The sequence below is a fragment of the Macaca thibetana genome, chromosome X (assembly GCF_024542745.1).
Source record: "Macaca thibetana thibetana isolate TM-01 chromosome X, ASM2454274v1, whole genome shotgun sequence".
Classification (NCBI taxonomy): Eukaryota; Metazoa; Chordata; class Mammalia; order Primates; family Cercopithecidae; genus Macaca; species Macaca thibetana.
The window spans coordinates 21,643,976-21,660,985 of record NC_065598.1 but is presented as its reverse complement, the minus strand read 5'-3'; the positions used below and the strand labels follow the sequence as shown (position 1 = coordinate 21,660,985).

The window sequence follows — 17,010 nt, the reverse complement described above, 5'->3', positions numbered from 1 at the left end:
ACCGAGATGTAAGACTATTTTAGAACAAAGTCAAGAAAAAAGTATTCTCTAATAGGTGGAACTAGGAATGATCTCTAATAAGTAACTCTATGGTCAAAGCCAAGGGCTACAGAGACTGACCCCCTACCAGTCTTTTTCAGGAAATGGGGTGGAGCAACCCCCAACCCTCCCTTCTCTGGATACTGGAGGCCTTCCATTAAAATATACCTGGCCTGCTTCTTTCCTAGAAAGGCTGCCTAATTCACTTATTGTTACATTCCTGTGCAAAGTTGCACAGAGATGGGCCTATTCCCTGGTGCTTCATCATAAAAAAATTGCTCACTGAAATAATCACCACATGGTTGGTTGGTGCATGGGAAAACTGTCTGCATTAATTAGTTGGCCTGAGCATCCCAGGACCCCCAGATACAGGAACTAAGTCTACCTGTCCAGTCACATTTATCATCCAATTTCCCAGGGAAATCACATCCAAGAGGATTCAAATAGCTTTCCAAAAGCACTGGGCTATTTCTTGCCCATGTTCTATTTCTCATTTTTGAAATAATGAGTAAAGCAGAAATCAGCAGAATGACTACATGAGGTAATTGAGATTTTAAATGGTTCTGGCTGAGGAGAACTGATCTGCCAGTGTTGATTTCAGGTTCTGACAGAAGGGTGAAGTGATCCCACCTACCCTTCCCCACCGCTCAAATACAATGAAAACAATGGAAGCAAAAACTGTAGGTCAGGAGTTCTTAACCTGGGGCCCATGGACAGAATTCTGTGACCCCATAAACTTGGATGGGAAAATGTTTCTATCTTTATCTTTACTAACTCCCACTGAAATTTAGCATTTCCTTTAAGCATGAACACGGGTGACAAACCATGTTAGTAGACATCAGTTCCTATAACTTTGTCAACAAGAGAAATCAAATGTGTTCTCATCACATTTCAGTTGCTACGGATCTTATGCTTATTACTACTTCACAATTATGGTATCTGACTCACCACTTGATCCAGCTATATAACAAAGCAGCACAAATATTCTATCGTAAGTTTTTGGAAATTATAACTTGTTTCTTGGAATCCTATTTTATGTATTTAAAATGTTTCTGAGAAGGGGTTCACAGGTTTCACCAGGCAGCTGCTGAAGGAGTCCAAGGTACAAAAACAGTTAAGCACCTCTGATGGAAGCATCCACACTAGAAATTAAGAAGGCTGGAACCCAGATTCATAGGACCCTCAGGCACATTTCAAACTTGGACTGCCGGCCTGCCTAGTGTTATTAACATCTCATTCACAAAGCTGTTTTAAGACAGAGCAGGATAATGTAAATGAAAGTGGTTTATTAGCCAAAAGAAAAGCAATGTTAAAGATTTAGTACAAAGACACTCGGCAAGATGGTAATTAAAGGAGATAGAGTACTTCTTCAAGGTCACATAACAGCTCTTATCTAGGAACTAGGTATTTAATAATGCAGCCCAACTGGCCTCTGGAAGAGCACCACTCAAATTGCTGCTCCAGGGTCGGACGCAGTGGCTCACGCCTGTAATTTCAGCACTTTGGGAGGCTGAGGTAGGCAGATCACTTGAGGCCAGGAGTCGGAGACCAGCCTGGCCAACATAGTGAAACCCCGTCTCTACTAAAAATATAAAACTTAGTCAGGTGTGGTAGCACACGCCTGTAGTCCCAGCTACTCGGGAGGCTGAGGCACGAGAATTTGCTTGAACCCTAGCGGAGGTTGCAGTGAGCCGAGATCGCGCCACTGCACTCCAGCCTGGGTGACAGAGTGAAATTCAGTCTCAAAAAAACGCTGCTCCAAGATGTGGTAAGGAGTTTGTGCCACAGGGAAAAATCAGCACACTGCTTCTTTCAATGAGTTGCTGTGAAAAACAGGTCAGCTGAAGTGCAGTGCTTAGAAAACAAAGAGCTGGTTGACAAACCACACTTTTGACTGGTCCTGCTCTAGAGTCTTGAACATAGGCCAATGATATGTAACACAAAACCCACACCCCCACAATTCCCCACCCTATCCCAGAAGTCATGGGACCAGAATGAAACTGATGAATCTACTGAGACAGATGGTAGAAATGCAAAGTCTTGCGTCAGCAATAGTTAATGCAAGCAAGGAAGTGACTATGCAGACTGTACAGGAAGTACTAGCACATTTTTATTTCAACATCAGCGCTGCTCCAGCCCATTAAAAACACTGTCAACCCAGCCTTCCTCTAGCCCCACTGGATCATCATGAGTCAAGTCTCTAAAATATTCAATCAATCACACTTCTAAGAGAAAGCAGCATTTCATTTTTAAAATAAATTACTGACATCTGCTGATGTGTTGAATGGAATTTTAAACAGTCATATTTGTCTTGTCTCTAATTAAAAAGCAGCTATAGGATACTACAGTACATTCTAGTTTAAGTTATAAAGGAGACTGTAATACTATATAACACCACAGCCATTAAAGTGAAACAACAATGCTAGATCTTAAAACATTTCTTTAAAAGTCAGCAAAAGCAGAGGGGATTTTCAGTTATCAAAGTTCAGTTTGCATGCTTTTGTTTCAAAACAGTAACAAAGATGTTCAAAACATCCATCATCCTTTCTCCAATACAAAGAAGTGAGTTGGGTCAAAATTCACTATTGTCACCCAAAATGAAAAGAGAGATTTCCATGCCTTTCCTTCCCATTCCACATCCCTTATTCTCTCCTGAATGTATCTCCCATGGCATGGCACAACCTGATCCACTTCATTTCCACCTCTCAGGTCTTTGCAGGACTTGTGTCAACAGATTTTATCAGTGGATCTGCTGCCCCAGCCTCAAGCTAGTCTTCAAGTACAAAGCCATGACCAGTTATTAAAAACACGATATCCAGACAGCGGTACATATACCTGGTTTCTTTTATAAAGTAGAAAAAATCCAATTCTATTGACCCCAAACAGTGTTCTACAGTAATAGTACCATCATTTTGTATCTTACACAGTACAGAGAGCTTTGCAAAGCACTATAGTAGAGTTGGAGGGGATGGGAAAAATGTCTACTAATGCTATTTTTAACCTATGTGCACAAGAAAAATTTAAGTCTATCATTACACCATGACTAACTCCTTTCTTCTTTGTCTTCTTCCATGCCAATCTAATACAAAGAAAAAGTAGGCAGCCAGGCATGGTGGTTCACATCTGTAATCCTAGCACTTTGGGAGTCCGACACAGGTGGATCGCCTGAGGTCAGGAGTTCAAGACCAGCTTGGCCAATATGGCAAAACCCCGTCTCTACTAAAAAATACAAAAATTAGCCAGGTATGGTGGCGGGCGCCTGTAATCCCAGCTACCCGGGAGCCTGAGGCAGGAGAATCGCTTGAACCTGGGAGGCAGAGGTTGCAGTGAACAGAGATTGTGCCACTGTGCTCCAGCTTGGGCAACAGAGCAAGACTCTGTCTCAAAAAAGAAAAGAAAAGAAAAGAAAAAAAGAAAAAGAAAGAAGGGAAAAGTAGACATTCATTCAAGGAAAAAAAAGTGTGGTTGCTCACGCCTGTATTCCCAGCATTTTGGGAGGCCAAGGTCAGATACCAGGCGTTCAAGACCAGCCTGGCCAACATGGTGAAACCCCATCTCTACTAAAAATACAAAAATTAGCCAGGTGTGATAGTATGTGCCTGTAATCCCAGCTACTTGGGAGGCTGCAGCAGGAGAATCGTTTGAACCTGGGAGGTGGATGTTGTAGTGAGCCGTGATCACACCACTGCACTCTAGCCTGCGTGACAGACCAAGACTCTGTCTCAAAAAAAAAAAAAAAAAAAAAAATTTTTTTTTTTTTTAATTTTACATACATACTATTGATTCCTACACCTTGGGAAGAAGAATGTTCTTTGTTGACACCAATTCTATCTCAAAATGGACACTGAATATTTTCATCTGTAATCCTTTGCTTATTGCAAATTCACCAGAAATGACTCATTCCATTGATACAGTATAAACCTTTTATAAAAACAACAGAATAACCCACTGACATCTAACAATCCAAGTCAGTGTAAAGCTCACTTTTGATGTGGATCGTTACCCACAAACGCAATCAAGCTGTTAGCTACCTGCACTTCTTTAGGAGTTTTTAAGTTGCTCATATTGCTGCAGGCCTCTCCACAAATTCTGTCATACATCGGTGCAGCCAAGAATCTGCTCACCAAGTTTCCTAGCAGCTACCCAAAATGACTTTTATTTCCACATCTAATACACTGGTAAGAGTAGGAATAGAAATAAGCTTTTGACTTTCAACTTTACAGTCAGACAAAATCTCTTGCTAGCCTCAGGTCAATGGTATAATGAAGGACTGGTGAATGTAATAGGTTGTGTATCATTTAGCACAGTGGCGAATGAAGTCATTACTACTGTTCAAAAAAGGCCCCAAGGCCATCCTATTATAAAGAGATAAATGACATGGAGTGATAGAACCAGAAACAGACCAGGAGATACCGTTGATCTATGAGATCACAAGTTAGAAAGAAGGGACTGGGCTGAAATAAAACGACAGAACACGTGAAATGTCTCTTTTGTAATTTTAATTGAAGCAATCCTATTTATTTTTTTAACTCTCTCTTATAAGCACCAAATTTTAATATCTAAGTCAATTTTTGGGGAAACAAACATCATCAAGATCATCCCTCCAGCAAAACAACGATGTTTACTCCTCCAAATATCCAAATTGAAGATCTACGAAAACAAAAACAAAAACAAAAACAAAAGCCCACAGAGAAATAAAAAGGAACAAAAATCACATTCTAATGGCGGGGGGAGGGGAGGTCAGTGCATTTAGCAGTCTTTGCTGTGCTGTCTAACCATCCTTCAGCTGACTTTCAAAAAAAAAATAACACCCTAAGCTCATCAAAATATACATTTGCCATTTGCTTGTTTAAATTAAAAATAATTATTAAAAAAAGGAAAACTTTAAGGAATTCACAATCAATTGCCTGACTCATTTCGATGTCATGTACAGCATATGGAGGTCAGGAAGGCCATTCGCAGCACATGTGATTAGGGGCTATTGATCTTCAAGGTTTAGCTTTCTTCCAAACAGTGTAAAATACCCACCTGGTCAGGGAGTCAAGGAATAAAAGCAGGTAATTCAAGGAAGAAAAGGCATCACTTGTAATTCGTTTGCTGGCCTACAAATTGAAAGACGGATGAAAAGCTTCATGGCTTAGAGCACTGTGGGAATGAGAATGAAGGCCTTTGAATAAGGCCGCTCTGCAGCCTGGGGACATCCCCACCACCTGGGATGTCTGAAGGAGGTACTGAGTGGACAACAGAAGGCTAAAGGAACACAAATATTCTCTCAGGTAACACTACCGATCCAAAGTCTCACAAGTTTTAGGGAATTAGTATGAGAAGGCAAGGCAGGAAGAAGGAAAGGAAGGAAGGAGGAAAGGAGGGAGGGAGGGAGGGAAAACTGGGGTAGCAGGAAATGCAAGGAAGGGAGAGAAGGGGGAGGGAAGAGAGGGAAGAAGAAGGAGAGGAAAAAAGGTCAGAGGAGTAAAGGAGAGGGAAGGAAGGAGGGAGAGAGAAGAACTAGCAGGTGGAAGCCTTTGCCTCAAATGTTATCAACTCATTTCTCAAATCTCCAAACATGCAAACACAGGCCTGACAAACATGCTGAGGGGAACCCTAAACGAAGGTGGACAGTTGGGAGGAGATGCTGAAGCTCTGTACAGGCTGTGGAGGGACACGGCCACCCAGCAGGCGGAGTGCCCCCTCCTCACGTGGAGGATCTAGAGGGTTCTCATTGCCTCTTGCTGGCCATCTGGTCTCAGCAGGCAGTCTGCGCTGCCGGGCTCTGCCCCAGCCTGATGGGACCAGGCCTCACTGGAGGTCAGCAGCAGTCGCAGAGCAACCGTGACAGCAAAAAAAAAAAAAACAAAAACCTGCCGTCACAGGAACCTGGACTTGGCAACAGCAGATAAGGAAGCTGTTGTCTGCAGACTATAGCCCACAGCTGTGTTGTGGCACAAATTTCCAATGATAATGCTCTCATTTCCTTTTTTCTCCATGTTTTATTTCTCTAGACTAACTTTACTAAGTGGAACAGAGAACACCAACGCTAACTGTGCAGTCCCCAACATCATTCTAGTTCTCGATTTCTACTGCAAATTAGCATCAAGTGTAGAAACTAGTATTAACATCAGGTAATTTTAATGTAAGAGTAGAATGAGTGTCTTTAGACATTTTACCTGCCACAGGTAGGATGGTTATTTTAGACTAGGGCTTCTCAAACTTTTTAGGTGCACATAAATCCCTGGGAAGGCTGGTAGAACAGGTCACTGGGCCCCCACCTCCAGAATTCCTCTGACTGGGCAGCAGGTTGGGGTGGGACTTAAGAATGTCCATGTCTAACTAGTTCTTGAGCGATGCTGCAGGTCTGGCAACACCTTTGAGAACCGATGCTTTACACCAGTAGTGCTTGATCATTAAAAGCACCTGGAAAGCTGTGGCAAGCGCCCGCCAAAACTTTTGAGAATGGGAGTCTCGAATGTTAGATTTTATTTAAAGCTTCTCGGGGGATTCCAATGTGCACCGAAGCTTGAGAACCAGGGCTTTATATACTCTACGGCTAAGCTAATTGTTTATTATTGGGATTTAAATTTTTTAATTGGCATAGGATTTACTTGGGTGCTTTGATCTGGCAAAATAATGTCATGGTCAAAGGATACAATTCCAAATATGAAGGGACACAGACGATCTCCTTTGAAAATTCCACAGGACAATACAGGTGCCCCAGCTGTTCTTCATAGAGCGACAGCGCTTCTGTCAGATTGACACAGTTCCCCTAAATCAAAGAGAGATAAGCAAATGGGATTCTTGAGTCCTTCCAAGGGCCCCACTCATCTGAAGGTCGTTAATAAAGAAGAACATTTCTAGCTTTAGATAAAAGTTCATCTTTAAAAACAAGATAAGGCTTCTGTATTTTCACAAATCACACTGCATTCTATTTATAGACCCATTAGAGCTCGTTATCCTTCTACCTCATTGACCAAGCCATTTCAAATTATTAGAATATGAAATGATAGAAAGCAGTGAAACCGATTTCTTATTAGTGACACAGTCACTGAATTAAAACCATGCAATTTGCAAAGATTCATACAAATAACATATTCAAAGGAAATTTTCTCAATAACGGTCACCATTATGTTATAAACGAAGTATCAAAAAGATAGTGTTCTTGATTTCCACAATGGTTTAAACTACAATTCTCCTAAGAGTCTAAAATGTTGACACAGAACTATATTCACCCCTATTTTTTTCCCTAGAATCTGTGTATAAGAGAACAAAAGTCTATTCAGGATATATATGCTAGGGATATCCCCCAGTTGCACACCTTATCAAAAACTTTCTCTCAACTTCATTATTCTAGCATTTCTCCCTTTCCAGTCACCCCATTTTCAGCATCTCCAGCAGCTAGGGGTAGTCAATGACATATACTGCAAGTTTGCTGGTAGCTGCTGGAAAAGCTTTTGATTCAGAACAAAGAGAGAGCCACCCGCCTCTTCAACTTTCTTCCAAGCTATAACCTAGATGTGATATTTGGAGCTGCAGCAGCCATCTTGTGACCATAAGGAAAAAAAGGTGAAGAGAATTCAAGAGATGCCAGCCAAGGTATAGCAGAGTTGCTGAATGGATACAGTATTTGCCCAACTCTAGAGCAATGCTTCTAACTCCTTAATGTACATATGATATCATAGGGGATCTTGTTAAAATGTAAATTTGGATTAAGTCTGGGGAAGCCTTTATCATCCTTTTAGCACAATTTTCCCCAAATGATTTTCATTATGAATTTAGAAAACAAAACTGGTATTTATATACAGAGATTAAAAGGAAATACCAACTATTTCCTTTTAATCTCTGAAGTTGGTATTCACAAGACAGTAATACTGAATCCAGGTGGCTGATTCCATTTCTTAAGAAAGTTACTCTTCACTGGAAGTGCTGGCTCAGGCCTGTAATCCCAGCACTTTGGGAGGCTGAGGCAGGTGGATCACTTGAGGTCAGGAGTTTGAGGCCAGCCTGGTCAACATGGTGAAACCCTATCTCTACTAAAAATACAAAAACTAGCCAGGCGTAGTGGCATGCACCTGTATTCCCAGCTACTCAGGAGGCTAAGACAGAAGAACCACTTGAACCCAGGAGGTGGAAGTTGCAATGAGCTGAGATTGCGCCATTGCACTCCAGCCCGGGCAACAAGAGCGAAACTCCAATTCAAAAAAAAAGTTACTCTTAATTTGCCTCAAAATAGCTAAGTATAATGCAAGATGAAAATTATTTACAAATAAAGGCAGCCTGTGATGTAAGAACTCCTGAGAATGGCTTTCAAAACCAACCAGCCAGCTAGTCACGGGCAAGAGGTTAGAATTATTCTGAGAGCTGGCCTTGGTGGTTTTAACTTAGCACATTCACTCAACATGACGTCATCCTTCAGTGCCAGACTGTTTAGTAACCCATCATCTAGGGTCCCGCAGTGGGATATGGCCATGGTCAAAGTGCCCTTTGCCAGCATGTAATTTGGTTTCAACATCAAGTTCACCATGAGAGCATATAAACACCACACGTGTAATTTAAGATTCACAAATAGAAAACTGCCCAGTTGTTTTTAGAACCCATCGCCACTGGGGAAGCTATAGAATGAAAATGCCACCAAGGTGCACAGTAAATGGCTTTGCCATGTTAAAATTAACACCACACTCTCTCTTTATAGAGGTTATATGGGAAGACTTCCTTACATAGACTGTGGTAAGAAAATAGGAAAGTTTCAATTTGTTCTTTCCCAACATTGTCAAGAAGTTTCAAAAAAAGAAGAAAACGCACACCACAAATAGAGACCTACCCAAAAAAGTAACATGATACATTTCACTTTCCTGTCTATTTAAATGGAATGACATTTTTTCTTTTTAAGAGAAACAAATGGGAGATGAATAAAAATCTAATAGCAAAGAATTAAGCACCCATTAAGGATAAGAAAAAGGGATGGAACAAGGGGTGGGGCCACACCTGGCATTATCGAAGAAAAAGGGGCTCACTGCCCAATGTTCTAGAAGTCAGTATTAGGACACTGGGGTTTTAAGAAAAGCAAAGCTTATTTTAATTTCTTTTCAGAGACAGGGTCTTGCTGTGTTGCTCAGGCTGAAGTACAGTGCTGTGATCACAGCTCAGTGCAGCCTCAAACTCCTGGCCTCAAGCAATCCTCCCACCTTAGCCTCCCCAAATGCTGGGATTACAGGCATGAGCCACCGAGCCTGGCCTAAGAAAAGCTTTTTATTGTAAGTCAACTAACAAGGAGACAGGAGTCCAGCTTAAATACGTTTCCCTGTGCTGGGCTTAAAGGCAGTCCTTTTATTAGAAAAGGTTTAAGGGGCTGGCTGCAGTGGCTCACACCTGTAATCCTAACACTTCGGAGGCCGAGGCAGGCGGATCACTTCAGGTCAGGAGTTCGAGAGCAGTCTGGCCAACATGGTGAAATCCCATCTCTTCTAAAAATACAAAAATTAGCCAGGTGTGGTGGCACACACCTGCAATCCCAGCTACTTGGGAGGCTGAGGCAGGAGAGGTGCTTGAACCCGGGAGGCAAAGGTTGCAGTGAGCAGGGATCGAGCCACTGTACTCCAGCCCGGGCCACAGAGTGAGACTCCATCTCCATCTCCATCTCCATCTCCATCTCCATCTCCAAAAAAAAAAATTTAAGGGGTAGGTTCTGAGATTTGCAGGTGATTGATTTGTGGATGGAAAGGGTAGATCTGGAAAATCCTCAGGCACGTATGGTTATCTCTTTCTGCCCACTAATGGGTCTTGTGTGCAATCTTGAGGGCGGGGAAGTGGTTAGTATGAAGCAAGTGGTGAAAACTTAGGCTGTGACATCAGCAAGCTTGTTCTGTGCAAATTCTAATGGGGCATATTGGTTTTAACAGATTTTAGCCAGTGATTTTCTTTCTTAAGTGTGGGGAGTTTCAGTGTTTCAGCAAGTTGTTTCTTTTTTTACCTGCAATCCTGCAAACTCAGATTTTATTAGTCATTGGTTTATTTAACCCTTTGAGGCTTCACTAGGGGATTAAATCCAAATTCTATAGCTTCAGTTCTAGAAAGTTCTTTTCCCCATGTTAGGTGTGGACAGGTGACATTTGCTTTTGTTTATTTTAGAGGTGGGGTCTTCACTATGTTGCCCAGGCTGTCCTCGAACTCCTGGGCTCAAGCGATCCTCCTGAGTAGTTAGGATTACAGGCACATGACACCTCAGTAACAGGTATAGAAGAATACATCCTTAGCAACTTTTATCAAGTTCAAAAGCAAATAAAATTACATAGTATAATGATTTAGGAAATCATACATGTAAGAACCATCTAGAAGATACAGAAACGGAAAAAAGTGAGACCAAGGATGGGTTCCTTCTAGAAGGCAAGCAGGAACGAGAGAGAAATATAACTTACAGGTTTTTTTTTAAATGGGGCTGGAGGGAGAGAAGAGAGGAAGGTCAAGTCCCAGGATCTGCCTCCTAGGTTCCATGAAAACACTTCCTCCCCAATTCAAATTCTATTGGCCCACCTTGATTCCCACGCCTCTCCACGATGCATTCCCCAGCTTCCTGGGATGCTGACAAGGCTGCGTTCAGGCAGCCACAGTAATACCAATGACATCACAAACTCACCACTGTGATGCTAGCAGTTTTAGGTGGGAACATTTAGCTTCTGTAAAACAACACATTTTCATCCCACCCTTAACCTGACTCCAGTTCTAAGCTGCACACTTGGGCAAAGTGGGTGGGCATGCCAGGAATCTGGGTTACCTCCTAAGTATGTCACCTGGCAGTTAAAAAAAAAACAAAACTGCCCTGTGGCAACTACATCAATACATCCTGAGTCGAATCACTTGCTTTTTGACTTAATTACTACTTCTTAAAAGGGCTATACATGCCTGTCCACATAAATCTTACCATGTGACACTGTCAACCACCAAATGTACTGAATGAACCCCAGGTGTTATATAATGAGATTGTTTTGTGGTTCTAACTGTAATGAACATGGGGACAGAAAGCACGTCATATGTCTTTCGGACAATTCTTAGAAACCAAGACAGCCCTGGGCATACAATCCTTTTGATTTTGGTAAAAAGTCTATTAGCAAAGGCAAGATATCAAAGCCTGGGTCATTAATATTTACAAATGGGTTGTGGTAGTACACTAAGCAAGCATTCTATTAGCCTTTCATACTAAGATAACGGCTCTCCATAGGAGGTGGCCTGCCATGCCAATATTCAGAACAAAAGAACAATAGTCACACGGTTGTAGTAGACAACAGGTGGAGTTAGTGTGGCTGTCTCTTTTGTCCTGTCTTTTATACTACAGACTGGCTAGTTTGTAGTGGATCCAAATTTTTTTCAGCCTCTTTTTGTTCAAGATCCCAGAGCCTCACATTTTTCCTTGATTTAAGCTGCTTGAGATTTTCTTCTATGTGTTTGCAGAAACCTAAAAGAAAAAATTCTGGCTGGGCACGGTCACTAATGGCTGTAATCTCAACAATTCAGGAGGCTGACGTAGGAGGATTACTCGAATCTAGGAGTTTAAGGCCAACCTGGGCAACATAGTGAGACCTCATCTCTACAAAAATTAGCCAGGCCTGGCAATGGATGCCTGTAATCCCAGCACTTTGGGAGGGGCAAAGCAAGACGATCACTTCAGCCTGGGAGGTTGAGGCTGCAATGAGCGCCACTGTGCCACTGCATTCCGGCCTAGGCTACATACCAAGAACCTAGCTCAAAAAAATGAAAAGAAAAAGATTCCATATGCTCTGCTTAAAAAATGCCCATCATGGCTGGGTGCAGTGGCTCACGCCTGTAATCCCAGCACTTTGGGAGGCCAAGGGGAACGGATCACCTGAGGTTGGGAGTTTGAGACCAGCCTGACCAACATGGAGAAACCCCATCTCTACTAAAAATACAAAAAAATCAGCTGGGCATGGTGGCACATGCCTATAATCCCAGCTACTCAGGAGGCTGAGGCAGGAGAATCGCTTGAACCCAGGAGGTGGAGGTTGCAGTGAGCTGAGATCACGCCACTGCACTCCAGCCTGGGCAACACAGCAAGACTCCGTCTCAAAAAAAAAAAGAAAAAAAAACCATCATAAGAAAGTCCAACTTGCTTCTTTACAATAAGAAAGCTTCATTTGAGCAGGTTTCACTGCAGGTTTCCTATAAGACAGGGGTCAGCAAATTTCCTCTGTAAAGGGTCAGACAGAAACTATTTTAGGCTCTGCAGATCATACAGTATCTACCACAACTACTCAGTTCAAAAGCAGCCACAGACACTATGTAATAAATGGGCGTGTCTGTGTGCCAAGAAAACTTTACAAACAAGCAAGCAGGAGGCCAGATTTGGCCCAATGTTTGCAGACTCCTGGCTTTGAATAGTTATATCCATCTACAACATGTTTGTAAAAATCGTTTCTAAACCTTGGGGTGGTGGGGGAGAGACACTCCATTAACAGATAGGGCTTTGCTCTCCTCAAAGTTTCCCAACATTTTCACCAAGCGCAAAGTCTAAGATTAAGCACAATGTGCCTGCAGGTCTTGCACGCAGAGGGAAGAGCGGAACAACAGGATAGGCTGGAGCCTGAATCAAGATGTCTCTTAGAATTGCTAAGTTGTTTTCAGCATTATTAATCTCAGATTCCATAAAATGTCCAGGATAGGGTCTGCTTGCAAACATCTCCTCAGGAGAATCAAGTTAAAACCTCTACCTGTTCCTGACTTTTTTTTTTTTTTTTTTTTTTTTTTGGAGACGGAGTCTTGCTCTGTGGCCCAGGCTGGAGCCCAGTGGTGCAATCTCGGCTCATTGCAACCTCCGCCTCCCAGGTTCAAGCAATGTCCTGCCTCAGGCTCCTGAGTAGCTGGGATTACAGGCTCCTGCTACCATGCCTGGCTCATTTTTGTATTTTTAGTAGAGACGGGGTTTTACCATGTTGGCCAGGCTGGTCTCGAACTCCTTGACCTCAGGTAATCTAACTGCCTCGGCCTCCCAAAGTGCTGGGATTACAGGCGTAAGCCACCACACCTGGCCTGTTCCTGACATTTAAATACAGTAAACTAATACTGTGTTTATTTTTGAGTCAAGGTCTCACTCTGTCACCCAGGCTGGAGGGCAGTGGCACGATCATAGCTCACTATAGCTTCAACCTCCCAGGCTCAATCCTCCCACCTCGGCCTCCAGAGTTAGGAACTACAGGCATGCACCACCATGCCCAGCTAATCTTTTAAATGTTTTGTAGAGATGGAGTCTTACTATGTTGCCCAGGCTGGCAGTACTTTAAAAAATGGAGGAGGGGATTTTCCTGTGAACTCAGAATAATTCAGAGATCCAGAGTACGATGCTATGTAAGTGTTTATGTTTATGAATCAAGGAATTTTGTACCAAGAGACTAGATTATCAATTAGCTGTCTTTGCTGTCATTTTCAAAATTTTGTTAAGGATTTCAATAGAAGATATATATGTATATTTTTAACACCAAAAAATGAAATCTTTAAAGTTTTAGAATCCCCTAGAGAATGAGAAAAACACCACAATCTGCTTCCATCTGGTGGCAGGAGTTCACAGTACAGCCAGAGCTACTTCATCAAGTGTATGTTGATGAGGGGAAGGGAAAAAAAGAAAATCAGTCTGTGTCTCCATCAGGTGGCAGCAGCTCATACTACAGCGAAAGACCAGGGCTGATAACTCATTAATTCCCAGCAGAGGACAGGTCCACTTAGAAGCTTACTGTTTGAAACAACATAAACCAATGATGCTGCTCTATCCTTAATAAATTTCAAAAATGTGCATTCAGATTTCAAAATATAAAAATCTTAAGAGTGTTTTGAGGAAAAAAACTGTTAAGTAGCCTACCTGTGTAAAATATTTCCCATCCTGTTTCAACACTTTCATTGAGAGGTCAAGAATCAGTCTGAGAAACTCCCATGTGGAATCTGAAGGTTTAAAAGAACAAGTTTCATAAATATGGGTTTGTACGTATCCACAACATCTGAAGTAAAATATTCAAATACTCAATACCAAAAGGGGAAGAAGAAAAAGAGCCACAAGTGTGAGACCCACTCACTATTCAAAGAGCTTGTTCATGAACGATAATGAAATTGATTTTGGATGCCAAAATCACATCTACCTAAGCACTGCTCTCAAAATACCAATAGATTCGACACAAAGGCAGTGGCCGAAATGTGAAAGAAAACTGCTTTAAATAAGGGGGCAAGCAGCAAAATCCTGAGAGAAATTCAGAGTCTGCAAACTCAGCAGGAACTTGAGTTTATAGAAAAAACATGAACTAGCTGTGATTTTGAACAAACATATGGTTTGAGAAAGGGAATTATCTGTTGTTAGATAAGTGACCAATTTGTACCAATACAGGTTGAAAATCACATAAATTAAATACATTATCAAATGATTTACCGTCTCAATAATGTAATGAGTCATTTTATTTCATTTTTGTTTCAAATGACTGAATGAGTTCACTCATTTAGTGGCAGAACAGGAATTGAAGCCAAATCCAGTCATCTTTCCACCATGGACCTCAATTTAACTCCCTAAAAATGTGAGAGAACTAGACAATCTCTAAGATCCTTTCACCCTCACATGGTGCCCAGAGAAACATTTCCATCATAAGTATCCTGGTTTAAAAAAAAAATCTACCTTCTTCTGGAGACGTGGAGATTGGAACAGCAGTCAAATCATTAATCACATAATCAAATTCTCTCCCTTCTTTGGCGTACCTCTTCAGTACCGGAATACAGTCTTCTATTAGAACCTTCCAGAAAGAGCAGGAATAGATGAGTAAGCCAACATGTGGATGTAGTTAAACAAAAAACAATAGTAAAGGAAGGAGGAAAAAAATACCAAGTGGGGGCTTATATCCACAGCTATCCACAGCATCTGCTACAGGAACCAAAAAACTTTCATCTATGTCTATTAATAGCAAAAATTAAGTGCTTACCATATATGCTTTATATGCCTTCTCATTTCAATAAAGCAACAATACTAGAGGCACTATTATCCATTTTACCAATGTAGAAACAAACTTGAGGTGTTATCCAGCTTGCCCACAGATCCACGAAGTATACCTATTACTATCTGAAAGCCAACTACATACTTTCATCTCTAATCTATACTGCCTCTCCTACCACTATTTGTATCATCTTCTTTTGATTTTTCTTATTTTTTAAAATTAATAAACTATTTTTAAAAAGTTTTTCTAGAGACAGGGTCTCACTATGTTGCCCAGGTTGGTCTTGAACTCCTGGGCTCAAGCAATCTGCCCACCTTAGACTCTCATAGTGCTGGGATTAGAGGCATGAGCCACCGTACCCAGCCTAATTTTTCTTTTATACTAAGCACTGAATGACTTCATTGTTTATGGATTTATTTTTGCATGTTACTCAAACTATAAACATGTTGTTCCTCAATTTTCTCTAATGCTTGGCTACTGCTAATAAAGCTATATATAACAGCTCCCACCATCAGAGTCAATCAAGAGTCCAGCTGGAATTCCCATACAGATCATACATAGTTAATACAGGAAAGAAGTTTGAGGTCAGCTGTATATTTGAAGTACTGAGGCTCTATGCTGGGGACACATCTGGATCTAAGCAACATCCTAAACTAAACAGGAGTTACGGTCATCTTTTAGTTTTCTACTTCAAAAAAAAAATACATTAAGTAAAAGAAAAATTACATATAATAGTCAGAAATCAAGAGTTTAAGACTTTGCCAGGCCAGGAGCAGTGGCCCAACACCTGTAATCCCAGTACTTTGGGAAGTTGAGGTGGGCGGAACACTGGAGACCAGGAGTTCTAGAGCAGCCTGGGCGACATGGTAAAAGCCTGTCTCTAGAAAAAATAGAAAAACCAGCTGGGCCTAGTGGTATGTGCCTGTAGTCCCAGCTACTCAGGAAGCTGAGGTGGGAGGATCGCTTGAGCCTGGGAGTTCGAGGGTGTAGTGAGCCATGATCATGACACCACTGCACTCCAGCGCTCCAGCCTGAGTGACAGAGCGAGACCTTGTCTCAAAAAAAAACCCAAAAAAAGTTCACCACAATTCCCTAAAATAACCTAGCCCATGTTGTTTCTCATCATTCTTCTTATAGCCTCACAGTTGTAAGAAACTGGGACTTTTCTGTCCTATTGTTTTATAACTTGTCTCACTTAATGCATCATACCTGTGGAGGTACTAACACCACAGTTGCCTTCAATTCACTATGAATCCTGTTTGATATGCTCATAATTTTTCCATACGTTCACAGAGATTCTTACAAATACTTGCACACAAATACAAATATATGTGCTCTTTTGTAAAATTTGGATCACGCACATCATTCGGAACTTGAACATTTTCACCGAACATCTCTCCAGGTAATAACACACATTTTTAAAAATACGCCATTCCACTAAAAACGTTCTTTCTGTTGTCATCGCCAAGCCTTGGCCACTACAAGCACATCTATAATAAAACCTTGTAGTGACACCTTTTTAACTGTGGGCTGGGTGCTCAAACACAGGGTAGAAGCCATGTGTTTCGGTTTTGATAGCATTTCACATGTCAAACAGCAATGCATATGAGCACCTGTCTCCTCCTCGCATCCTCCTCAGCGTGGAATATTGCTCCTCTACTAAATTTTGTGAAGTCTGTTGCTAATGTTTTCACAAGAACTTCCTGGGCCACCAACAGGGGTGACTGTCTTGTGGTACTTTTTTTTTTTTTTTTTTTTTTTTGAGATGGAGTCTTGCTTTGTCGCCCAGGCTGGAGTGCAGTGGCGCAATCTTGGCTCACTGCAAGCTCCACCTCCCGGGTTCACGCCTTTCTCCTGCCTCAGCCTCCTGAGTAACTGAGACTACAGGTGCCCACCACCACGCCCGGCTAATTTTTTCTATTTTTTCGTATAGCCGGGGTTTCACTGTGTTAGCCAGGATGGTCTCGATCTCCTGACCTTGTGATCTGCCCACCTCAGCCTCCCAAAG

At 41.8% G+C, this 17,010-nt stretch overlaps 1 protein-coding gene across 1 annotated transcript in view; it reads right to left on the bottom strand.

Moving 5' to 3' along the window:
- Positions 1-4,523: 4,523 nt before the first annotated feature.
- Positions 4,524-17,010, bottom strand: part of SMS (spermine synthase) — an 863,947-nt gene continuing 851,460 nt past the window's right edge. The window contains exons 9-12 of the mRNA XM_050775127.1: positions 14,690-14,804; positions 13,892-13,971; positions 6,684-6,799; positions 4,524-5,067 (exon numbers count right to left, since the gene is read on the bottom strand). Of these exons, the coding sequence (XP_050631084.1) occupies positions 5,028-5,067; positions 6,684-6,799; positions 13,892-13,971; positions 14,690-14,804 (351 nt within the window). The 3' untranslated portion in view covers positions 4,524-5,027. The remainder of the gene's footprint in view (positions 5,068-6,683; positions 6,800-13,891; positions 13,972-14,689; positions 14,805-17,010) is intronic.